Source organism: Drosophila ananassae, chromosome 3L, assembly GCF_017639315.1.
Source record: "Drosophila ananassae strain 14024-0371.13 chromosome 3L, ASM1763931v2, whole genome shotgun sequence".
Taxonomy (NCBI): Eukaryota; Metazoa; Arthropoda; class Insecta; order Diptera; family Drosophilidae; genus Drosophila; species Drosophila ananassae.
The window spans coordinates 6,061,552-6,088,283 of record NC_057929.1 but is presented as its reverse complement, the minus strand read 5'-3'; the positions used below and the strand labels follow the sequence as shown (position 1 = coordinate 6,088,283).

The 26,732-nt window shown below is 42.8% G+C and overlaps 1 protein-coding gene across 4 annotated transcripts in view; it reads left to right on the top strand.

The window, feature by feature from the left end:
• Positions 1-25,760, top strand: part of LOC6494881 (neurogenic protein mastermind) — a 67,582-nt gene extending 41,822 nt beyond the window's left edge. For 3 of the 4 annotated variants that reach the window (XM_032451292.2, XM_032451291.2, XM_044715266.1), the window contains 4 exons: positions 4,265-6,430; positions 20,795-21,095; positions 21,155-22,312; positions 22,370-25,760. In XM_032451292.2, the coding sequence (XP_032307183.1) occupies positions 4,265-6,430; positions 20,795-21,095; positions 21,155-22,312; positions 22,370-23,028 (4,284 nt within the window). In that variant the 3' untranslated portion in view covers positions 23,029-25,760. Of the gene's footprint in view, positions 1-3,959; positions 4,157-4,264; positions 6,431-20,794; positions 21,096-21,154; positions 22,313-22,369 lie in introns of those variants that run through there. The other variant, XM_032451293.2, reaches the window with a different exon arrangement.
• The last annotated feature ends 972 nt before the right edge of the window (positions 25,761-26,732 follow it).

The following is a 26,732-nucleotide window of genomic DNA, read 5'->3' as shown; positions in this document are numbered from 1 at the left end:
CGAACCTCGTTGCGAACGCTTTCCACGAAACATTTGATGTTTTTTGGTTTTTTTTTCTTTCTCAGCTAGTCTGTTATTGGGGACTAGACGATTTCCGTTTTGTGGCTAGCTTCTACTACTATTATTACTATATATATTTTTTTCTTCTTCTGAGTTTTTTTTCCACTGGGCTGTGTTGAGTGGCCGAGAGTGTAGGGGTTTTGGATTTGCCGCTAATTCGCATTAATCATACGACGTGTTGGACGCGGTCTCTCTTTTGTTTATGCATTGAAATCATGAAAACGAAAATGAAAATGAAATTCATCCAAAAAAACAGAGCAAAACAGTCTGTAGTATGTGTGTGCTTTTCCACATTTTTATTTTTATTTTTACACGCAAAAAAAAATTGACTGGCTCTCTGAGGGAAGGGGTGGCGGGTAGTGACGTCTTCTTACTCACGCTTGGCTTTTGTTGTTATTTTTGTTACTTATTTTTAATGTGTCAAGGTTCGCGGCATAATTTCTGTTGCTTTATTTCATTTGCGGGCAAAAAAGCAAACAGAAAATATATCAAGAGGGGTACCAGAGGGTGTACCAATGGGTGCGAGAGAGTGACAGAAGAAAGAGATAGAGAAAGAGACAGAGATAGAGAAAGAAAAAGACTTTCTTTTTGGGAGAAAATTAAGATATATTTTATGGAATTTAAAGATATTAAAGTATTTTGTACAAGAAAATAGTAAAGAAAAAGTGTTTAAAAATGACAAAAAATCATACTTTTTAATATTTTTTTCATAAGAAACAGTGTTAGTTTTGAACACTAGTCCTTACTGTAGTCCTCCTTCCTACATCGTATCAGACCTCCCTATCACCTTCTTAAGCTCCACCAGAAACTTATTAAGCTCCACCACTACACTACCAGCAGGACATAAAAAGACTGCCAGGACGAAGGCGAAGATGAGAACGTCGAAGGAGACGCATCGATAAATGTAAATGCAGTAAACGCTAAAAAGAAGAAGGAGGAGAAGGATAAGGGAGAAGGGAAAAAGGGTACTAAGCTATAGTTATAGTTATATGTAGGTAAGAGGGATCTGGGCATGGTGGGCATTGTGGGGGTGGCAGCTCCAGTACAGAGAGAGGGCAAAACATTTTTATTACCGCACTGGAGTCGTAAAAAACTAAATTACTTTTAAGTTTGTAAATTGTGCTAGCTCTCTCTCCCTCACTCTTTGACTCCTTTTCTCTTTCTGGCATTTGTGGTATAACCCCTTCCCTGGTCAACGCAACGTTTTGCATTCTTTGTGTCACGTTTCCATCGAAAGATACCGAAAGACACACAGTTACAGATAGCAAAACCCCCAGATACAGATACAGATACGTTCCGGATTTTGGATACCGGAAGAAAGAGATAGCATGATCGATGCTGGGAATAATAAATTTATGAAACGTCATTTATTCATAATGAGAGCCAAGCGAATGGGGGAAAAGTGTTGGCGCGTGTTTCAAAAAGAGAGAAGAGAGAGGGAAGGTGAAAAGACAGTCGATATGGCCGAAAGCAAGCGGGCCAATTGTGTGTGCACTGCATTTCGAGTGTTGTAAAGTGCCATAAACTTATTAGGCGAAAGTGTTTTGAGTGTTTTGTGTGTGAATGGTTTCGTATTCGATTTGTTATTCATTTCGAGGATAGTTTTCCAATTAGGCACTGCGGTTTTGAAAGCCCATCGATGGCCCATCAATGGCTTATAAGAGGGGGATCTTCACAGAGGGGGGAGGGGATGGTGAATAGAGGGTATAACTTTGGTTAAGTCCTTGAAAGTTTTGTTCGCTGAATAGATTCGCAAATTCCACGCAATGAGACTGTTTTTATGACTCTCATTATGACATTCTTCCGCCACTTGCATCAGCTTTAGAGTTTCTTCTACTTCTTAACGATGAAGTTACAAAAGTACATGTACGATATGGCGTTGAATGTATGGCGGCCGGTGGCAGGGCCACACCACTCTCATAGATACACACGCACGCACACCTCACACGACCCCACTCACATGTCATTGTGTCGGTTGTTGGTTGCTGGTTGCTGGTTGCTGCGCCTATTCGCGGCTATTTTGTATACATTTTGCATTAATTAAAAACAAAATAAACAGCAAAAGTCGCGCGAGTGCTCGCCCTGAGCATGGAAATAAAAAACAAGAAAGGAAAGCTAACTTCGGGCGGAGCCGAAGTTGATATACCCTTGCAGTTCAGTCGCAGTCCGCTAGGTGGCGCCACCCATCTTATTTTATTAGATATATAGCGGATCGTTTATAGTCGGCCGATCCTTATGAAAATTGGCAGATCAGATTGTTTTCCCCAAAATAGAATCTGTACCAAATCCCATCTTTCTAACTTAAAAAACACCAAAGTTATGCCAATTTCGATCGTTCTATGACAGCTATAGGATATAGTCGGCCGATCCTTACGAAATTTTGTACATAAGATATTTTGGTCAAATATAACATGTGTAGAAACTCCCAACCCTCTAACTTAAAAAACACCAAAGTTATGGCATTTCCGATCAATCAGTTATATGGCAGCTATAGGATATAGTCGACCGATCCCGGCCGTTCCGACTTATATACTGCCTGCAAAGGAAAGAAGGGTGTGTGCAAAGTTTCAACTCGATAGCTTTAAAACTGAGAGACTAGTTTGCGTAGAAACAGACAGACGGACAGACGGACAGACGGACAGACGGACAGACGGACAGACGGACCGACGGACAGACGGACAGACGGACAGACGGACAGACGGACATGCTCATATCGACTCAGGAGGTGATCCTGATCAAGAATATATATACTTTATAGGGTCGGAGATGTCTCCTTCACTGCGTTGCACACTTTTGACCAAAATTATAATACCCTCTGCAAGGGTATAAAAACTGAAAAGCAAACACATTCTGATTTAAATGTGATTGTTTTCTTGCTTTTTTTTTGCCCGCCCTCGTCTTCTTTTTTATTTTTTTAGGGCTGTAAGTTGGAAATAATTCAATACCTGGAAAAAAATCATGATTTTTAGAGGTTTTTTTGGATTAAATACTCTTTCTAATTTTATGAAAATAAATATTAAAATTTTAACAAACTCTCATGTAATTAATATACCCTTTAATCTTTAAAAACTAATGAGTATCAGAAGGCAATGCTTTTCTGAAGTAAAGCAGAACAGAAACAAAAACAAAAAGCAAAGAAAAAAAAAACAAAAACAGAAGCAAAAGCAAAAGCAGCGTCGACGCACACACATACACTCATATATGTTCTGGTTCTCATTTTGCTGTCGCTGCTGCAGTCGCAGTTGACGTTGGCGCCGCTGCCCGGTCTCTCTGCCACTGATTAGAAGTGTCTTTGCCTTTTATGTTATTGTTTCTGCTTCTTTCTACCTTTGATTTTTTTTCTCTTGTATTTTTTATGTTTTTTTTTTTGTATTGTTTTTTAATTTTTTTTTTTTTGTTATTGCCTCTGCCGTGCACTTGCGATTTTCATGAAATTTCGCTACGGCTTTTCAATAATTTGTGCACGTCTTGCAAGTGAATTTCTTTCGATTGCTCTTGCAAAGTCAGCGATTGTGTGTGTTGCTGTTGTTGCTGCTGTTGCTGCTTGCCCATTGTTGTTGAGTGCTAATCGAATCGTGCGGCTCTTCAATATACAATATATATACTATCCGTAATTTATGTGCAATTTCTTACTGTATGTGCCACACAGCTGAACAAATCAAATTTCAATCAAAAGAACAAAAGATTGTGGGTAGAAAAGTGTAAAAAGCCCCAAAGAAACAACAAAAGAACACAAAACGTAAAGAGAAAGATAAAGAAAGTAAAAACAAAACCAACAAAATCAAAAGCCAAATGCGCCCGCGAAGCAAACGCAACAAAATGCAAAACTTTCGACGCTGCAGCACTGCAACACTGTCGTCGATATTGTCACTATACAACACTGGACGGAAGAGTTCACCCTATCGAACGGAAGCTTAAAATTTCGTTCAAAACTCAAGATTTTTTAATCCCACGATCCTCGAAAACTGAATCTAAACAAAAAATAAACTTTAAGTGTAGTCTTGACTCGACATTTAATGTCTGTATTACTTAAAAACTATAACTAAACTTTGTCTAAGCGAGATAACCTAAAAACGAATTATCTATGAATATTTGGGTAAGAATTATAGTAATAAGGTTTGTCTTTTAACATTATACAACACTAATTTAAATAAAATATTTATATTTATTTAATTCATATTTTATTTATTTTTATCCTTTTTAGCAACAAAAATTCCTGAAACGACCCGCGGAGGATGTTGACAATGGCGCTGATAACTATGAGCCGCCGCATAAATTGCCCAATAACAACAACAATAGCAATAATAACAACAACAATGGCTCTAATGCCAACAATGGCAATACCCAAAATAGTAATCCCAATAATGGCGGCAACTCCAACAACACCAACAACAACAACACCAATAACACTGGCAACAACACAAACAGCAACAACAACGGATCTGAGAATCTAACCAAATTCTCGGTGGAAATTGTTCAGCAACTGGAGTTCACCACATCAGCGGCCAATTCGCAGCCCCAGCAGATCAGCACGAATGTTACTGTAAAGGCGTTAACCAACACTTCGGTGAAGAGCGAACCAGGGGTGGGAGGAGGAGGAGGTGGTGGTGGAGGAGGCGGCGGCGGTAGTGGAGGAGGCGGTGGCGGCGGCAACAACGGTAGTGGCAACAATAACGGTGGTAACAACAACCCCGGAGGCAATAACACCGGAGGAGTCGGCGGCGTCGGCGGCGATCATCACCAGCAGCAGCAACAACAAGGCGGCGGTCTGGGTGGGCTTGGCAATAATGGGCGTGGCGGGGGACCTGGCGGCATGGCCACGGGTCCCGGCGGCGTCGGTGTCGGTGTTGGCCTAGGCGTTGGTGGCGGCGGCCTTGGCGGCATGGGCATGCCACCGCACATGATGTCCGCCCAGCAGAAGTCGGCGCTCGGAAATCTGGCCAATTTGGTGGAATGCAAACGGGAGCCGGATCACGATTTTCCGGATCTGGGCTCACTGGACAAGGATGGTGCGGGTGGACAGTTCCCCGGATTCCCTGATCTGCTCGGGGATGATAACTCGGAGAACAATGACACCTTCAAGGATCTCATCAACAACCTGCAGGACTTCAATCCGAGTTTCCTCGACGGCTTCGATGAGAAGCCATTGCTGGACATCAAGACGGAGGACGGCATCAAGGTGGAGCCGCCCAATGCCCAGGATCTGATCAATAGCCTGAACGTGAAGTCGGAGGGCGGTCTGGGCCATGGCTTCGGTGGCTTCGGTCTCGGTCTGGACAATCCGGGCATGAAGATGCGCGGCAACCAGGGTGGCTTCCCCAACGGCCCGAATGGTCCGACCATTGCGGGGGGAGGTGGTGGCGGTGTTGGCGGCGGTGGGGGTGGAGGCGTGGCCCCCAATGCTGGTGGTGGAAATGGCAATGCCGGGAATCTCATGTCGGATCATCCGCTGGCAGCTCAGACTTTGAAGCAAATGGCTGAGCAGCATCAGCACAAGAATGCCATGGGTGGGATGGGTGGCTTCCCCCGCCCCCCGCATGGCATGAATCCGCAACAGCAGCAGCAGCAGCAACAGGCCCAGCAGCAGCAGCAGGCGCAGCAGCAACACGGCCAGATGATGGGTCAGGGTCAGCCGGGACGTTACAATGACTATGGCGGTGGCTTTCCCAATGACTTCGGCCTGGGTCCCAATGGACCGCAGCAGCAGCAGCAACAGCAACAGCAGCAGCCGCAGCAGCAGCACCTGCCGCCGCAGTTCCATCAAAAAGGTCCTGGCCCAGGTCCTGGGGCTGGTATGCAACAGAATTTCCTGGACATCAAGCAGGAGCTCTTCTATTCCTCTCAAAACGATTTCGATCTCAAGCGAATGCAGCAGCAGCAGGCCATGCAACAGCAGCAGCAGCAGCAGCAGCAACATCACCAGCAGCAGCAGCAGTCCAAAATGGGTGGAGTGCCCAACTTTAACAAGCAGCAGCAGCAACAGGTGCCGCAGCAGCAGCAACAATTGCAACAGCAACAATACTCGCCCTTCTCCAACCAAAACGCAAATCCTGCAGCCAATTTCCTGAATTGCCCGCCCAGGGGCCAGCAGCCGGGTAATCTGCCTCAGCAGCAGCAGCAGCAACAGCCCGGCGGCGGCGGCGGCCCGCAGCAGCAACAGCAGCGCGGCAATGCCGGCAACGGTCCACCAAATAATCCCAATAACGGTGGTCCCGGCGGCAACTCCAACAACCCTACGCAGCAGCAGCAACAGCAACAGCAGCAGCAGCAGCAACAACAGCAGCAGCAGGCAACAACAACAACGCTGCAGATGAAACAGACGCAACAATTGCACATTAGCCAGCAGGGAGGTGGAGCCCACGGTATCCAGGTGAGTCCTTTTCTGCATCTGTTGTCCCTTTCCGGTGTTAGATCCCTAAAAAAGCCCAGTCAAAAAGACACTCAATCCCCGAAACGATGGAGCTTATCCAATAACATAACGCTACTTAATGCCATTGACACGTATGTAAATTTCCATGCATTTTTAAGTTATCATCGTAACGAAGTCAACAGCTTTTCATGAAAATCCCGAGCAACCGAAAAGCTTCTCCCCAAAAGGGGTGGCCCGTGTGAGTGAGTAAGTGAGTGAGTGGGTAAGTGAGTGGAAATCACAATCAGTGTGTGAGTCTTCACTCTCTTTTTCTCTCTGCTTGTTTTTATTTTTTGTATTTATTTTTTTGTTTTTGCGGATCATAAATCATGTTGAGCAAACAAGGGTCTTTCTCCTTTCTAACCCCCACTCTCTCTTAATATCCGGGAGAGTGCTCTCTCTTCAGTCCAGTTTGAGTGGGTATCCCTCTCACTCTCTGTCTCCCTCTCAGTGAGTGTGGTTTAACCCTCGATTTGGCCATTTCCACTCGTCGCCATCGAGTTTATCTCTGTCCATTAATTTTACCGCACATCTGTTCATAAAATTGCTCGGCGACCTGGTGCTCGGCTTCAGTGAATCCTCGGCAGCGGAACGCGAGTCCTGGCAACGCTATTCCACCCACTTTTGCGCCTTCTTTTCCATTTCCATTTCTTCCCTCTTCTCTGCCACTGCGAGGAAAAATTTCAACGAGTTCCTTGTGCGCCATTTTCATTACGTGAGCGACAGACAACTGAAACGAAAAAGACGCCACGGCCTGCAAAAAGGAAGATTGAGTTTTGGGGGGGTCTCTGTTGCGCTCCTATTTTTTTTAATATTTTTTTTCTTTCGCTTGCCAGGTCCTTTTTAAGGGGTAAAACACACACAAAAAAAAGGACAACTTTATGCCAACCATTTCGAATATTCAGCTTTCGTTTTGAGGCCAAGGCTTCAAACTGCAAGATGTGAAGGAAAAAAACCAATGAATTTATTTTTCTTTCTTGAGAAGCCATAAAAGATCTCTTAGGAAATTGCTAGGGAAATATTCTAATATTCTATGTTATTAGATATATTTTTTTTAACGAAAAAGCTGGAGAACCCCTCTATTATCTTGCTTTGAACCCTATTCGGAAACGTGATTGCATTTTTGGCAACAGCCCCAAGTGCATGGCTACATTTTGGCCAACTTTTCGTAATCACTCATTCATATAGTAATGCATTCATCACTTTATAGCTTTTCCCCCCACTTTCCTTCCGCCTTTCTATATCCATTTTCCGCCTCTATTTTTTTTTTTTTGTTTTTTGCTATTTGGCTCAAATGGAGGAGGGAATCGCTTTCACAAAAGCAATATTCCCTAGCCACTCTAACACAGTGGATCCATCTCTAATTCTCACACACACATCACTAATACTAATATGCACTAAACCTAACCCATATTCATTATCCGCTCCAAATTGTTTTCCTGTTATTTTCCAACAACAAGAACATTTCATTTACAAAATGAAAGTGCAAAACTTTTTAAGTTAAGTTTCATGTCGTTGAGTAGTTTTCATCAGAGAACAGCAAAAAAAAAAAGTGGATAAAAGAGAGAAACGAGTAAAAAGGAGACTTGGATAGACAGAAAAGGAGGGAGGGTAAGAGGTCTGGAAGCTGGTTTTGGCCTGGTCGAAAAAGGACACGGCAATGGCAACGCTTTGCTTTTTGGCCAGCTTTTCGGTCCTGGGCGCATTCAGCTCAAGTTTTGCCATGAATTTTGTTCATGCATTAACCCTCGGCCGCCGGAGACTTTCCGCTGCTACAACCCCTCTTCTTATGCACTGAGAGAAAAGGTTAAAACTTTTAATAAAAAAATTAATCAGGCTAATAGAGAGAGAATTTTCTTAGAACTTTCATTTAAGATTTTGATTTTTTATTTATTTTATGTTTGTTTGGTTTTTTTTTTGCAGTGTATAGAAAAATAGTTGAAGCAAGTTGAAAGTGGGAGTGGCCAGTGGGTTAAGGCGGTGGGGGTGAAACTTGTTGACGATTGAGATTGAAATTTTTCGGGTTTATTATAATTTTTTTTTTTTTTCAGCCACTGCCCGCTGGCCACTCAGCCTAGTACTCTTCGTCCTTTTCACCCTCGAGGTGTAGTTTTCCATCCTCATGCACTCTCCCCCCCACCTTCTGGAGAATCCTGGTCCATAATCAAAGGAAGCTGTCCTTTAAGAATCCTTTCTGAATTCCCGCTTATCGGCCCAAGACACAACACGTATACACACTTAAGTCTAACGATATATTTGCATAGGACTCATTAAAAATGCCCCCCGCGCTGTACAGGTCCTCCAGGACAACAACGAGGGTTGCAAAAAGCCAAAAACAGCATCCGATTCCCAAGACCAGCTAGCTAGCACTTCCTGCTCAATAACATCAAAAGAGTGTGGGTGGTTGGAAAGTGTTGGAAAGAGAACCACTTACGTACAATTTTACAATAAATATGACAAGGAGCGGTCAGAAAGGATAACAGGATGCGCCGTGTAATTTATTAAAAGCAGGGAATGAGAAAAATAACAAATTTTACTAATAGGTTTTTTCATCAGAAAGAAAGAGTGTGAATAACTAGGAAATTAATAACAAGAAGGTCCTTTTTCTGTAATAACTCTTTTGGAAAGAAAAGGACTAGGACTAAGATTTTATGCTAAAGAGCTCCTTTGAAATGTACAAGTTTCTCCATAGTGGGGTTACATTGTTTTATGAAAAAGGATATATGTATACATAACCAGAGCAACCAGCCATCCAACCAGGCAACAAGGATGGCCCCGGCTAAAGTTCAATGAATTCAAAATGTTGGCCATTTTGCATGTCCTGCATTAACTCGTTAAAATGCCACAGCGACGACGCGACAACAGAACCAACAATAAGGGTAAACTGTAGTTCTAGCAACCAACAACCAACAACCAACAAATTTGTATAAAATATACAATAACACAGACACAGAAACACTAACAGGGATATGAAGGAACAGGACTATGGTCGATCCGAAGCCGAAAACGTCATCAAAATGCCAGGGCGCACAAAAGTATGCAGCGGAAATGTGCAAAACGTGAAAATGTGCGGAAATTATACTTTCCCAGGACCTCCAATCGTGTGGGTGAAACATCAGAGTGAGACCAGACCAGAGAATAAAAAGGGAATGAGGGTCATATCAGATTTTATGACTTGGCCCGGGCCCGGACTTAATGAAGTTAGCCAGAAATGTGAGCACATGCGACCCGAACTCCTCAAGTCACAACATCCTTGTATCAGAAAACAATAAATAATTTATAACCCCGCGAAACTGAAGCTGAATGAGTTGAGATCCTAGGCAGAATTCAAAGTACATTTAATGAGTGTTTGAGGGGGAGTAAAAAGGGGGAGGGAAAAGGGGGGAACTGTTTTGCGCAGGCGCCAAGGCAATAAAAATAAATCCCCAAAAAAATTCCTGGCGATTTCCCGTGGAACTCTTCACATAACTCGCCTTCTCGGGGATTACAGTCACAGTCCCTGGCAGATTCCATAATACTCGTATCTCGTATAAACGAATTAACCGCTATAAATTTAACTCCCCCCCTCTCAGACTGGAAAAAAAGAAAGTAAAGAGGAAAGTTTGGTCCTAACATCATGGTAGAGGAGATGGAATAAACCTATTTATGAACACGAAACTTTTACGGGAAACAGCAACAAAGAAAACATGAAATTTTGTTGCTCTTTCATAATTTAACGCATTTTCTGGTTGTTGTTTTCGTTTTTTTTTTTAGATACACTGGGAAAAGTGATAGAGGAAGTTCGGGTTAAGATTTAGAGTAGAATATGATATCTTAGGATATAGAATATGTGTTAGGTTTAAAGAAATGGTTCTTAGAGGTCTAAAACTTAGAGAACATCATTATATCTTTTAAGATTTCATATTCTTTAGGCTTATAGGCTTATAGAAATGGTTTTTATAGGTTAGGTTTATAAAAAATCATTATCTAGTATAAAATTTTATATTCTTTAGGTTTGTAGAGATAGTTCTTAGGGTTCTAAGACTTATAGAACATCATTACATATTTTAATATTTTCTATCCTATAGACTTAAAAAGAAAGTACCTTTATTTTTAATGTTTATATGAAAGAAAACAATATTTGAAAATATCAGATTCGTCTAAAATTTAAAATTCTATTTCTCTCTCTGCAATAATCTTATTTTTTGTGTTTTGAAACAAACGATTTGAACTCATCGCCCCGCTCCACTTGTGATTTGAGTTTTGTTTCTCGGCCCGGCCCGGACAGGCCCGACCCGGTTTGGCCTGGCCTGGGCCTGGCCCATTACCTAACGCATTTGATGCTCTCAAAGGTCACATTATTTACCTTTTATATTCCCATTCGTGTCAGTTTCCGTGGAATGGGGTGGGAGGAGGTGGATTCTGGCCAGGTTATCGTGATGGCGAGAGGATGAGGTGCAAGGGCTTGATGTTTTTTTTTTTTTGGCGCATCGAAATGTTTGGTGAAAAATGATTTTCATTGCGAAACATACAGTGAGCGAGAAACTATAAGAACTTTCGTAATATTTCTGTTTTTATTTGGTTTTCGATTTTCTGTTTGCTGTTTTCTGTTTTCGGTTCTTTTGGCGCTTTTGGCCGCGTTTCAATCAATTTGGCCAGGTGTGTTGAAAGTACGGAACTTGCTGATGAACTCTGACGGCATTTTGGGGTTAAGTGTTTGCCAGAGTTTCAAGATGTGTGGCAGTGTGTGTGTGAGAATGATTTTCCTTTCCCCGCAACAGCTTTCCAATTATAGTATTCGCTTCTCACTGATTTGGTCTTTTTTCACTAGACTTTGAGGGATTATCTGAGAGCTTATGGCAGCAATATCAATCAGTTTATTCACACATCTTCAGTCCGTTCAGCTGGTATATTTCATTTCGGGGACTTAGCTGCCTCTCTGGGGGGCGGGGACTCAAGGAGGAGTGGCTACTCCTCCTTTCACCTGGGCACTTGGTCCTGGGGTGATTGCTACCTTTTCGTATTTCCCTCTGGCCTTGCCCTGCCATTCCACTCTCACCTATTTCCCTTCCCGAATCTCGCTTTTGGCATAAAATTTAATATTTGCGCGTGTGCCGCCCCCCTTTTATATACTTAATATATATATATATGATTGTCTGTGTGTGTGTCTGAGGGTGGTCCTTATCCCTCATCCCTCGTCATTGTGATTATTATGCGATGTAATCTGCTTCATGGAACACTCTGGCGACGAAGAAGTGGCGGCAGGAATGCGTAAGCAAGTGGCAAGTACTTTTAATACTTTCACCTCCTTGGGGCATAAGGATTGCACTCACACAGAGATACAAAGACCAGACACACACACACATACATGGATGGTAGAAACGCAAATACATACATATAAATATTTCAGTTTTTAATCTATTTTAATGGAAATTATTCGCGCTGAACAAAGTTTTCCGCTGATGCTGTTCGCCGGCAACTGGTTTTGCATTTTATTTGCCATAATTTGCCTGTCGCCACTTGCCATTCTAGCTATCTAGCTATCCACCAGCTCCTCTTGCCCTAAGTTTAATTTTTCTAATCTTGTCTTAGCCAAAAAGGCTATGGCGGACGCTGCAAAGTATGCTATGTTTTTGCTCAAACGCTCCCAGCTCCCAGCTCCAGCTCCTTGCGCGTTCTGCAAACATCTCACGTCGCATATTTATAGGCTGCCATGGCATAAAAAGCGGTTCCAGTTCCAACTGAAGCCAAAAGCTTGCCAAAAAGATTTACAAAATGTTTTCCGCCTTTTCGTCCCTGTGGCATTGCCTTTTGGAGATTGGCTTTCGAAGGACTCGAAGGGGGTCGAAAAAAAAAGTTTCGTTTAGGTATCAGAGCTGTGTAGTCTGGGCCAGCTTCGAAAGTTAGCTGTACTGTGTTTTGTGTTATCAACAAATGCAGTTCTGTATTCAAATTAGTTTTTATTTGCGCACAGGACACCGAGAAGGACACTGAGACGGAGACGGAGATACAGAGTTAGAGACAGAACCTGGTAGACAACAAAAACAACAAGTAGAGAAGCTTGACATTCATATCAAAAACAAAGTATTTGCACAATTTGTTTAAATTTCATGCCCCACTCAGACGAAAATTCATGCAAAATGTAAAAACCCAACCAAGTTGGCAAACAAACGAGCCCGGTCGGCCTCTCTTTTGGTCAAGTGTAAACTGTTGTCCAGGATAAGGCCCAGGGATAAAGGAAGAACTCAGCCTACTGAAAAACAAACCAATTCAAAAAACACACAGACAACACACACACACACACACTGTGCACAACTTGCATTTGAAATTCCATTAAATTTTGTTGCTCTGGTCACACGCAAAATAATTTCCCAGTAAAATTTTCACTCGACATTTTGCGTTGACAACCGAAACTCATTTCATTAACTGGCCCAACAGAACGCACAATCTGTTGCCACTACAATCATATATATGTGAGTGTATATGTTGGTGTGTGGCACACACACACTTATACTGGTTTCTGGCCATAAATATGTCTGCCTGGCCACCCATCTGAAAGCAACACCTTGCAGCCTCCTTCCATGCCAGCAAACGTTTTGCCCGGCCACTTTATCAAATTAATTACTTTGCCAACAACCCGGTATGAAGGAATAGTGGGTGTTTCGATGGTGTTTTAGGGGGTGTTCGAGGGTGTTACACGGCAGGGCAGAGAGGTCAAGTGGTCACAAAAGTTTTTGTTCACTTGCCACACTTTTACGGCCATAATACGAAGTCCTGAAGGTGAAAGGATCAAGTGGAATTATGGAATTACGGATTAAAATCATCTAGAATTCAAAATCTGATGTATTCTGTCTTGAAAACTATGTATCATTCCAGTAAATTCTATAATAACTCTCAATATATACAAAAAATTAGGAAAAAGAGTTTTTAAAATAGGTAATAAAGTGTGTGTAAAATCCAAATAGAGTTCAAAATTTGATATATTTTTCCTTGAAAACCAAGCCTCCTCCCACTAACTTCCCTAATAACACCTAATATAGTCAAAAAATACAAAAAAAAAGCTCTACAAATAGAAAATAAAGTGTGTCCAGATTGCAGAAACTAAACTTTCCCCAAATTAGAAGAAATTACATTAATATATTCTTCTCCTTGACGTCACGCACCAAAAAAAGAAGGAAAACTTTGAAAACAATTTAAAAATAGACAAAAAGTTGTCCCTTTTTTGTTTGATTTCTTTTTATTATTAGTCCTTTATTTTTTTTTTTGGAAATCCTAGAGAAAATCAATATAATATGTAGAAGGGGCACTGTAACCAGTGTCACGCTAAATAATAAAGTAATTTCAGTTTTTTATTGTTTGGTCCTTTGTCACATCAAAAAGGACATGTGCCTTTGGCATTTCAATGGAAGTCCGACGAACTTCCAGGAACTTCCAGGAAAGGGGCAGAAATTGCTCGAAAATTGCAAGGCACACGTGGCGTATGTGTGATATTATAGTATAGTGTTTATTATTCTCTATTTTCATTTGATCTTTGTTCCAGTGGGTGTGTGAGGGGGCGGTAGGGGCGTGGCTGGGGTGCGTGTCTAAAGCTCGTCTCTTGAAAACTCGCCGAGCCAAAGTAATTGAAAATGTAAATGGTTGTGGTTACTGCCTGCCAGTAGAGAGTGGAGAGTGGAGGGTGGAGAGTGGAGACTGTAGCTGTGAGAAAGTGAGAAGATGAGTGGAATGATGGGAGAAATGTGTGGAATTTAAGTGAAATGTAAGTGCAACAAAGTGAAGTTTATTGGGGGGAGGGGTAGCACCACCAGGACACCCTCTCCCCCCAAAAGTTAAGGCTTAATTCCCCTTTGCGGTATGTGTGTAAGTGTGGGTTTTGGCGACCCTGTTGCCTCTTTTATAATTAATAGCATTTAATTATTCTAATAGAAGTTTATGGCTCTCGGAGTTGGCCGGCCAGAATACAGTAATTAGCTTAAAGCGTTGATAGTTGGTTTTAGTCGATTGGAATTGAAATGGGAATTGAAATTGGAACTGGAATGTGCCTTCCAGGCCAAATTCCAATCGAAATGTGAGCCGAATTCCCCATTGCTTTCGTGTTGCATTTGTTTTTGGGGGAAAATCAATGCGAAAAATGGAGAGCAGGAGCCTGGGAGAAGGAGCAGGATATGCAGGTGATTTGCCGATCCTGTGGGGGGAAAATTTTGGAAAGTATTTTATCCAAAGGAAGGGGGAGGGGTAGATTCGTTTGGATGGATAATTCAGCCAAATTTGCAGCTTTGCTTTTTTGTTTGCTGTTTGCATTCTGTTGTGTCCTCTATTTGCCAAAGTGTGTATGAGTGTGTGTGATGTGTATGTGTGTGTGTGTATATCAGTGCGTGTGTGTGGGTGTAAATAAAATTAACGAATGTTGAACTTTCCTGCTGACAAAGTTCCGGCACATGGATAAGCAAACATGTTGAAAATGTACGTAGAAGCAATTGATTTTTGATTTATTTAAAAATATGTAGAAAGGATATAAGAAAAATGCCAGGATATTTCCTATTTTTCATAATCAAATTATTGCCAAAAAATAAACATTAAATAAAACTCTAAAAATCTCTACAATTTTTCATCAATTAAAATAATAAAAATATATATAATTTTATAGATTTTTGTTCTTTCCGGTTTTCTCAAAATAATCACATAAATAAAGCTTTTAAATTTAAATCGTTGTCACGTTCAGCCTTTTCTCGTTTCTGCCAGCTGGGTGCCGTACTGACTCAGACCGTGTATCTCATAGATGCAGTCAGCCAAAAGATACAAAAAAAAAAAAAAAAGAAAAATAAAAACGAACGACAGAAGAATTCTTCTCAATGCTATTTCGATGGCGGATCACCGAGTCTTTGTTCGCTTATGGTTGTATTTTATTGTTTTTGTTGCCAAGCAGCTGTTTTATCTATCAGATGCCAGCCCCCTGACTCATCCGATGGATGCGATTTATTCTGTGACTTTTTCCGCTATCGTATATAGCTAAAGTAAGAAATGATAAGCACGGAAATCTCTGATCTCATCAGCTCGTTAATATATGATATATGATTATGATGTGAATGGGAATGGGAATTTTGATTCTGATCCGATTGCAACAACTTGGATCGTATAATGACAGACCAGAGCCATTATCTGCCATTAGCCAGGGGAGTAATTACAGGTGAAATCAAATATTGGCCTCCAGGCACGCAAAATATTTGCACTAATTTGCTACAAACTGTAGACTCTCTCCCTCTTCGGCAAACGACTTGCGAATGCGTTTCTTGTTTTCCCATTAAACTGAAATTACAAATGCAATGGCAAATTAAATTTAATTTAAAAATCCATCAAGGCAACTGAACTGAGGCACTGCCTCGTAATTGATGGAAAGAAAAGAAATAAAATCACTGACCGATTAGCTTCTATATCTGTCGTATTATGGAAAGAATTTTAATGGATTTCGGTCTGAGAATTTCAATCTAAGAATCTAAAAATATACAATATGTATTTTAATTTTGAGTTCATCGAACTAGGTTAGCCCTTTTGATTATTTGTTGTGGGGGGTAACCTGTTTAATGGTGATTGAATATTCTAGTGGGCAGGAGATGGTTGGAGAAGAAGGACCTGCCCTCCTGGCAGGCCACATAAACTTTTTGACAGACGATCCATTAAAATGTTTTCATAAATTGTCCACAGGTGTGCCTGAGAGCACCTCCACATACCATATATACCATGTACATGGCTATTGGAGGGTATTGGAAGTGAGGCCTCCCCCCCCTACCCTTTTTGAAATGAAGCCAACAAACAAATCGAAGTCATCCATCGCCCCAAAGCCAAACCCCAATAATTTAAGCCGCCCCCGTATCCTGGGGTAGCCCTCCCGCCCGCCAGTGACCCACATGACATATGCATATAGTGCAGTTCATTTCGGGGCACCACAATGTGCACCACCCTCGTATATATGTGTTTGTGCTTCCATTTGGCGGGGCATGGCATGGCATGGCATGGCATGGCCATTTATGCCAAAATTTAATTTATAATTATTGCAAGTTTAATTTATGATCATTGACATGCTGCAGCAGCCCAAAACAGACACACAGATGCACAGATACAGGCCTGCTTTGTGGCATACTCACACACACACACACATACACAACCAAACTAAGGGGCGGTGGGGCAAGGGGAGTGGCTTTTGTATCTATTCCCCGCCTCCTCAACCATCTCTCTCTCTGTTGCAGATTGTCTGGCATTGTGTGCAAACTGCAACTGTTTCAAAAGTTTTCCTCTCCCAACCCATGGGATCTCTGTTCTCCAGGTCCTTGCGGACAAGTGGGGCTTGTGCAAAAAAAAAAAAGGAGGAGGGAGAGGTAGAGGCAGGACTCCACCACTTGCCGCGCTGAAAGTTGGCTGATATGTCGGCATCAACAATGATGATGATGACGGGTTTGTGAGGATGTGTGGACGTGGGATATATACGTTTTTGGTTTGTCTGTGGAGGTGAAGTCCTGCCCAGGAGACTTCGGGGGGCTCATCTCATCTCTGGGCAGCCGTTAAGGATTGCATCTGGTGCTGTAAGCTACCCCAGGTATTTTGCCACCGAAAGTGAGCATAATTACAGCAAATTGAACTCGAAGGACATGCCAGGGATCACTTTAGTTTGCTTCATTTGCGTAGCATACTTTTCAGGGTTGTGCTTTGAGGCTTAAGGTGTTAATAGTTGCCTGAAGATTTCTTAGATCTTGGTTTAATAATAAAGTTTTTAAACTAATCAACTAGCTGTTGATTAAAAAACCATCTACTTTAATTTATTTTCCTGCCAGTCGCTGGCAATTAAAAATCAAATTCCCTTCGCTTTAACGCTTCTGCCAAATGAGATTTTGCCTCATGGTTGCTTCCTATTCCTGCCCCTTGTCCTGTCTCTGTCATAATTTCATTAAATAACGCAGCAAGGACACCTCATTGGATTGAATTGGATTGGATCTCTCAGTCAGAAGCCGAGGAGGCAGTGCCAGTCGAGGAGCGAACTTTAGCGAAGCTAGTTTATGTCACACAAATATCCAATGACAGACACCCAGTGGGTGTCTCCTCCTCCACTTGGAATTCCCTTGGCTTCATTTTGAATTTTTTGGCTTCAGTGCCAACAAAAAAAAAATAAAAATAAAAATAAAGATAAAACATGGCTGGTTTCTGGCAAATAAACCAAAAAAAAACAGGATTTAAGCTAGACTAAATCATATACTTGCTGGGGTGGCTAGTGGTTAGTAGAAGGCGTGGAAGGGCGTTGGTAATTTCATTGACTCTTGAATTTTATTTTGGTTGTCAGCCAATAGCCCTTCCCTTTGTTTTATTAGGCAATCCAAAAGCTAAGGGTTTTGTAGTCCACTCACCATAATAATCACCATAATAATTAATCAGTGAGAACACCTTTTGTTGAGATTCTTTGCACCTGCTTTTTGGGCCAAGTAAGTTTTTCAATTACGTTAAGTGCAATTGGGCAACAAGTTCTGTTCGGCAGTTGTGGGTTTCGTAATTTTGCGATGGATATGGGGGATACTACTACGATGTACGGGTGTAGGTACAGTTGTGCCGGGTCCTGGTCAGCCAAAAAGGGAAGTTGAAGTAACTTCTACTCCCCCCTTTGAAGAGACACAACCCAAAAATAAAAAAGGGGGACCTTAGTTTCTTTGGAGTATCTTTGTTTTTCTTGTACGTTGTTTTCTTTCTTTATTATTTTTTTTTTTTTTTGGTTCTACAGCCTTACATGTGTCACAAACACACATACATACATAGCTGGATACCAGGACACACTAGCTGGGTAGTCACATATATCATTGTCAAGTCTATATGCAAGCCATACCATTCCATGCCATGGCATGCCTCCACCTCCGCAGTAACCTCCCGGATATCATTCCCTTGACAGCGCGTGGGGCGTGCGGCAATCTTTTTGGCTTGTCAAATGCGCATTTCCTGCTTCTGCCGAGAGTCCTTCCAGCTCTATGGGAATCTCTATCTTCGCTTGTAGTAGTGCCTATATGTGTGTGTGTGTGTATCTGTGTATGTGTTTGTCTCCAGCGCAATCAATATGGCGGCGCTGGGGTAATAGCTGCAGGATTTACGCGCTCGTGCGGCGTCTCCGGTTTAGCCAGCAACCTTCTCTGCCCACACTTCCCATTGCCACTCCCCCTCAGCAGCCACCATCCCACCACCACCCACTTACATGACCGCCAAGCCGTCGTCGTCACCGTCACCATCGCCCTCGACAGTTACCTTTAAACTTTTTTTATTGATATTTTATGTATTAGTGGGTGGCTGCCGCTGCCGCTGTAGCTCTGGAAGGTGGCTCGTGGGTGGGTCTTGTGTCTTCTTATGAAAGCTCTGCTGTAATGATTTGTTTTATGAACTTGTTACGAGCCCTTCGATCGGCAAACCGAGCCAATCTATGTTTAACCAAAGCCCAGAGACTTTACGACGGCCAGGATTGGAAAGAAAAAAATCTATTAAAATGCACAGGAAGAAAAGGAATATATACAGGGAATATATTATTATTTAAAAGTGAAAAAATACTCAAATATTTATCTTCCATATATGTGTGGAGAGTACAACCCTCACTTTTGTAGACCTTATTCCCATATCCCCCAGAGTCTGAGCCTCAAAGGGCCACGGGCTTATGATTTATGGCCAAAAGTCGAATGCAAAGGGGGGCAGACTGGGTGTCTGGGTGACTGCCAAAAGGTTAGCCTACACCCAATGCCACTGCCAAGGCACTAAACTTCAATTAGCCCCGACGAGGAGAGTCCATGACTTTTAATCAGCGTACTTTACGCCACTCACTCTAGCTCTGTCTCTGTTTGGCGTATGCCAGCCACATATGAGCTTCCTACTCCCACCCATTAAGGCGCCCAACATTCGCACGCGAGCTGAAAATGAAAATGCGTGGAGCTGCAGAAAAACACACAATAAATTAAACCAACAACCAATTACAGAAACAGCAACAAAAGGCGGCAAAAGGAGGCAACAGGAGCGAAGGCCAACGTTCAAGGACTAGACATTTTCTATGCCCTGTAGTTATGTGAGGTTTTAGAAGGATAGGGTTTGAAAAAAATGTAAAATAAATAGAAATAATGATATTTTTCAAGGATATTTTTCTTTAAAAATACATATTTTAATCATCAGGATATCTGTTTCATAGACTTAGTAGTTAGTTAGTTAGTTAGTTAATAGTTTTTAGTCGAAAACCCTTCTATTACAGGGTATTCAAAAAAGCTATGTTGCCTAGCCTGCCTATTTCCTGTTGCTTTTGCTTTTCGAAAAGTATACTTGACTGCCTCTGGTCACACATGACATGGCGACAAACTGTAAAAAAAAATACCCCGTTACAGGAATGGGAAAATAAGCAATGAATTTCCCTCCGCTGAGGAGAGAAAGCTTTTGGGGAAACCATCAAAAAACGAAGGGAAAATCGGATGGCAAAAGTAGAGAGACAACTTTGTGAATCCCAGGGTGTGCAGTGTGTCCGGTTTAAAGATTTATTTGTTGGCTGCCAAAGTCAGGGATAAACGGGCAGTCGGGCAAGGTGGTCGGGGCAAGGAAAGGTTGCAGGAAAAAGCTGGAAAGGAAAGGGGGAAGGGCAATGGGTGTGCAATGGGTGGCATTGAAGTTCCAGGGTCGATCGCTGCTGTGTCCTCCACTCATTTTGCATGTCGCCGGGCGCCCTTTTCGGGCCCATTACAATAACAAATGAATGGCAAATTTGCTGCTATGCGAGGGGGGGAGGGAATACAGAAACTCTCACACACACACATATGTAGACAGAGCCAGGGAGAAAGTCACACAGACCGATGGACGCAGCAAAGTAGACTATGAAAAAGTGCCGAAAGATTTATGCTTGCCTCTGGCTTCTCTTGCTCTTCCACTCCCTCTCATCCTCTCTCTCTCTCTCTCTGTTTGGTCGTCCTGGGTGTTTGGCAGTCAATGGTGGATTCGAAAGCCATTCCGGTGATAATAAGCTTGAAAGCCTGCACCACCCACCCACCAGGACCTCCCTGCTTGTGTGTATGTGTGGGTGACACTTCGAGCTGACAGCAAATGAGACAGCTGCAAATGGAGAAGGTGTTTGCCTGTCTCCGCTCCTGTCCTTGTCGCCCGGGATGGCCCATGTGTCGGGTATTAGCTTTGAGAATCTTTTGCACTGGCATTTCGGGCGAATTATCAGAATGTGTCCCGGAAATGGCTGACAAAATTTTTGACTGGGCTATCGAGTATCTAAAAATAGTAATACTTCAAAGAGCCTCTCTGAAGATGTAATTTCTTAATTAACCTTTAACTTTCTTTCATGTTTAGGTTTCGGCTGGCCAGCATCTGCATTTGAGTGGCGACATGAAGAGCAATGTCTCGGTGGCCGCCCAACAAGGTGTCTTCTTCAGTCAGCAGCAGGCCCAGCAGCAGCAACAACAGCAACAGCCCGGCGGCAACAACGGCCCCAATCCGCAACAGCAGCAACCGCATGGCGGCAATGCTGGCGGAGGCGTGGGCGTTGGTGTGGGCGTCGGAGTGGGCGGAGTGGGCGGTGTGGGTGTGGGTAATGGAGGACCCAATCCTGGACAGCAGCAGCAACCAAATCAAAACATGAGCAATGCAAATGGTAAGAGAAATTAATAATATTTTTATATATTAAAATTTAATTTTAATATTTAATTGCAGTACCCTCCGATGGCTTCTCGCTCTCTCAGAGCCAGACCATGAACTTCAACCAGCAACAGCAGCAGCAACAAGCGGCAGCCGCCGCAGCAGCAGCAGCGGCAGCGCAACAACAACAGGCCGCCCAGCAGCAGCAACAGCAGCAGGTGCCGCCCAACATGCGCCAGCGTCAGACGCAAGCGCAGCAAGCGGCTGCTGCAGCGGCGGCAGCAGCGGCGCAGGCGCAGGCAGCCGCCAATGCCGGCGGACCGAACGTACCGCTTATGCAGCAGCCGCAGGTCGGAGTGGGCGTCGGCGTTGGTGTGGGCAATGGCGGTGTGGTTGGTGGACCAGGCGGTGGCGGCGGCGTCGGCGTTGGCCCCAATAACGGTGCAATGAACCAAATGGGCGGACCCATGGGCGGCATGCCGGGCATGCAGATGGGCGGACCCATGAATCCCATGCAGATGAACCCGAACGGACCCGGCGGTCCCACTGCCCAGCAGCAGATGATGATGGGCGGCGGCGGCGGCAACGGTGGACCGGGTCAGGTGCCAGGTGGTCCCGGTGGTCCGGTTCCCAATCCCAACCAGGCCAAGTTCCTGCAGCAGCAGCAGATGATGCGAGCCCAGGCGATGCAGCAGCAGCAACAGCACATGGCCGGAGCCCGTCCACCGCCGCCGGAGTACGCCAATGCTACCAAGGCGCAGCTGATGCAGGCCCAGATGATGCAGCAGACGGTGGGTGGCGGTGGAGTCGGTGTCGGCGGCGTGGGAGTGGGCGTTGGAGTCGGAGGCGTCGGCGGTGCCAATGGCGGTCGCTTCCCCAACAGCGCTGCCCAGGCTGCGGCCATGCGGCGCATCACTCAGCAGCCCATTCCGCCCTCAGGTCCGATGATGCGCCCGCAACACGCGGCCATGTACATGCAACAGCATGGCGGAGCGGGCGGTGGTCCCAGGGGTGGCATGGGCGGTCCCTATGGCGGTGGAGCAGGCGGACCCATGGGTGGTCCTCAGCAGCAGCAGCGACCGCCCAATGTGCAGGTCACGCCGGATGGAATGCCCATGGGCTCGCAGCAGGAGTGGCGCCACATGATGATGTCGCAGCAGCAGACGCAGATGGGCTTCGGCGGTCCAGGACCCGGAGGTCCGATGCGTCAGGGTCCGGGCGGATTCAATGGAGGTGAGTACAGCCAGACATCCAATAATCGCAAGGCCTTAACCTTAGCTCCAATCTTAGGCAACTTCATGCCCAATGGCGCACCGAATCCAGCTGGCAATGGCCCGAACGGTGGCGGCATGATGTCCGGTCCGAATGTGCCGCAGATGCAACTGGCACCGGCCCAAATGCAGCAGCAGCTGATGCGTCAACAGCAACAGCAACAACAGCAGCAGCAGCAACACCTGGGACCCGGCGGTGGCAACAACATGCAACAGATGCAGCAGCTCCTGCAACAGCAGCAATCTGGCGGCGGTGGCAACATGATGACCAGCCAAATGCAAATGTCCAGCATGCACATGTCCCAGACCCAGCAGCAGATCACCATGCAGCAGCAGCAACAGTTTGTGCAGAGCACCACCACCACCACGCATCAGCAGCAGCAGATGTTGCAGATGCAACAACAGCAGGGCCCGGGCGGTGGCGGTGGAGCGGCCAGCAACAACAATGGCGGCGGCGGAGGCGGTGGCGGTGGGGCGGCCGTTGGTGGCAACACAACAACGACCATTGCCAGTGCTAGTTCCATTAGCCAAACGATCAACTCGGTGGTGGCCAACTCGAATGATTTGTGTCTCGAATTCTTGGACAACCTGCCGGTGGATAGTAATTTCTCCACGCAGGATCTGATCAATTCCCTTGACAACGACCATTTCAACCTGCAGGACTTCAACATGCCGTAGATGATGCCGTGTAGTTCGTTGTATAATCAAAAAAAAATCCACCCAGCCAGCACCAAAAAGAAGATAAAAAACACAACCACCACCACCACCATAACCTAACCACCACGATGTTGCCTCAGTTTTGTTTAGATTTTTTTGTTTTGTTGCCTGTTGTTGTTATTGGTCCGGGCAACCGAATCCAACCGCCCACTAAGCTCCCGCCCTTGGCCCAACGCCCAACGCCCAACGCCCAACGCCCCTCCTCGTTCCTGCCAACGAAAGTTATTTTGTTTGTTATATTTGTGTGTGAATTTATTCGTAAGCTAAGTTCTATGTCTCCACTATGTACTCTAATTTCGCGGGCTCCACTCTATCGTATCGTATTGTAATTGTAATTGTATTTGTATTATTGTATTGTATTCTATGTATTATTAGAGCTGTTCAAAAACAAAACAAAAAAAAAAAGGTCCAAGGCGTTCGACCAAGCCGACTGGGCGTGGCAGCGGCTCGATAGTCCGTCAGACATTCCATATACTACCGTATGCACCGATCGAAATAGGGAATTTTTAGGGAAATTCAGAACAGAAAGTATTCGCGAAAAGTACTTTAAAAATCAACCAAAAAAACGAGAAACGAGAATTTTACAATTTACAGTCTACAACAGTCGCCCTCTCTCTACAGAAGCAGAAACTTAAGCACTTGTACTTAAAGGATATATACTATAATTATATTTTTTGGCCACGCCCAGTGCTCCGTACGCCCCTTTCGTTTGATTACTTAAGCAACAAAAAAACCAGATGAAATAATGGATGATGCAAAATGCAAAAAAGAACCAACCAGAAAACAAAATCGAAAAACAAAACACAAAATAGTTGTACATTTTATATTGTATTTAATTTTATTTAATTTTTATAGAAACGAAATCGACAAAAGTAAAAAACTAAAAATAAAAGAAATGGAAGAAATCGATTAACTGTCAGAATAAAAAAAAAAGTAAAAATATTGGTGATATTTTTAAAAATGCTTAAAACACAAATTGAGAAAGTAAGCGAATCAAAAGAAAACTCAACAAAAAAAAAAAAGAGAAATTCACAAAAACACACCAAAAGGGAAGAACTTTTTTAAAAACCAAACAAAAAATTTGAGAAACAGTTATTATTATTATAATTCTAATTATTATTGTACATTAATTTTTTTAGATGAGGTTCATTTTTAAATGGAATTTTAAACGTGGAGCAACAGTGCGAGAAATGCGCAAACAAAACATATTTAAAAAATATACACTATATATAGTATATATATATATATTATGAGTAGTTTTTGGTAGTGAAACGTAATTAGTAGTTTGTTAAATAAATTGATATACACCCACAAATACATAATATTAAATTAGAAATCATATATATACGCGATCCGATATATTTGATTAAATGTAAAAGCAGCGCTAACAATTTACATACTTAGTCCTAAGTCGCCACAAAATGTTTGAGGGGTTAAGTAAGAGAGAGAGATCGACATTTATATATTTACTAGATGCGCCTGGCCGCATTACCAAGTGATGCCATGCCAAGCCAAGCCACGCCCATATTAAAGTTGGAGTTGGAGGTTGAACAATATAAAGCTAAACAAACAAACAAAAAAAAAAGCAAACAAAATTGCTAAACAAAAAAAATCTTCAAATGAAAAGCAAACGAAAAAAAAAAAACGCCAGAGATTCCAGCAATGAAATTATTGTACGACAACTAATTAGAGCAATTCCATAAGTCCGTAAGTTAGAGACCAGTTCAGTTGAGGCCATAGAAATTTTTGAATTGAACCAGGACACCAGGATCCAGGTTGCCACTTCCACAACTACATAATATAGTAACAGACAGCTCACAGCCATTTTTGCAGAGTTTTACATTAATTAGGATCAACAGCAACAAATCCATAGCACACACGCCTAGCAAAACAAAAAAAAAAAAAATAAAAACAGAAATGGAAAATATACATAAATATAATAAATTTAATGACAAAAGTATTTAAGCCGCAAAAAAACAAAGAAACCGATAAAAAATCTAACAAAATTTACTATTACAATTATAAATGAAATAATAAAAAATACGCGAATTGTAGTTTGTAATTAATGCTAAAGATACGAAGTAAAAATTTGTTTATAACTATTATATGAAAACCGCAAATTATATATACACTATTATTAAATACAAATTATATATTATATATATATATACACGCATATTATTACTATATACAATATGGCATATTATTATTACATATATATTTCAACACGAAAGTAACTAGCGAGCCAGTTCGTAAGGTGTTCAGATGCCGCCTCGCTAAGCAGTTCCATTGAAATAAATCTTAAAACTCGATATCAATTACAAACCGAAAGCAACCAGCTGCCAGCGGCAAACCAAACATAAAATATTTATAAACCGAGAACTGCGACAAGAACAGAAGGATTAAATGAAAAGCAAACCACTTACTTTTAGCCAACTACGACATTGATTTTCACTTAGCCACAACAAGTAAAATCGATTCGAGCTAGCGCTTTTTGGTTTTGTATCTAATTAGCCAAAAATTAAATTGGTACTCGAAGTCTTCTGTTTGCCGTTTCTTGGTTCTCCGGGATTGAACAAAATGTTGGGAAGCAAAAGCAAACATTTAACGTTATTTTACGATTTGAAAAGAAAGTAACAAAATAAAATAGAAAAATATTACTTTTGTAAATAAATTGGATGTTGTTTTTATTATACTCTTGAATATATATTCTTGATGATGGACCCCCTTGTGAAATCCAGGATTTCGACTTTTGCCCCAAACTAAGCCCATATCTTGGCCAATTCTCATCCGATCCTTGAGCGGAGTACCTTAATCGATTTGTAGTTCCATTCTCCTTCAATCTGCATCAAAATCTCGAAACAAAATTTTCGATCCGCACTTTTCGATTTTTCCTGATGGACCCCCTTGTGAAATCCAGGATTTCCACTTTTGGCCCAAACCAAGCCCATATCTTGGCCAATTCTCGTCCGATCCTTGAGCGGAGTACCTTAATCGATTTGTAGTTCCATTCCCCTTCAATCTGCATCAAAATCTCGAAACAAAATTTTCCATCCCCATTTTTCGATTTTTCCTGATGGACCCCCTTGTGAAATCCAGGATTTCGACTTTTGGCCCAAACCAAGCCCATATCTTGGCCAATTCTCACCCGATCCTTGAGCGGAGTACCTTAATCGATTTGTAGTTCCATTCTCCTTCAATCTGCATCAAAATCTCGAAACAAAATTTTCCATCCCCATTTTTCGATTTTTCCTGATGGACCCCCTTGTGAAATCCAGGATTTCCACTTTTGGCCCAAACCAAGCCCATATCTTGGCCAATTCTCGTCCGATCCTTGAGCGGAGTACCTTAATCGATTTGTAGTTCCATTCCCCTTCAATCTGCATCAAAATCTCGAAACAAAATTTTCCATCCCCATTTTTCGATTTTTCCTGATGGACCCCCTTGTGAAATCCAGGATTTCGACTTTTGGCCCAAACCAAGCCCATATCTTGGCCAATTCTCTCCCGATCCTTGAGCGGAGTACCTTAATCGATTTGTAGTTCCATTCTCCTTCAATCTGCATCAAAATCTCGAAACAAAATTTTCCATCCCCATTTTTCGATTTTTCCTGATGGACCCCCTTGTGAAATCCAGGATTTCGACTTTTGGCCCAAACCAAGCCC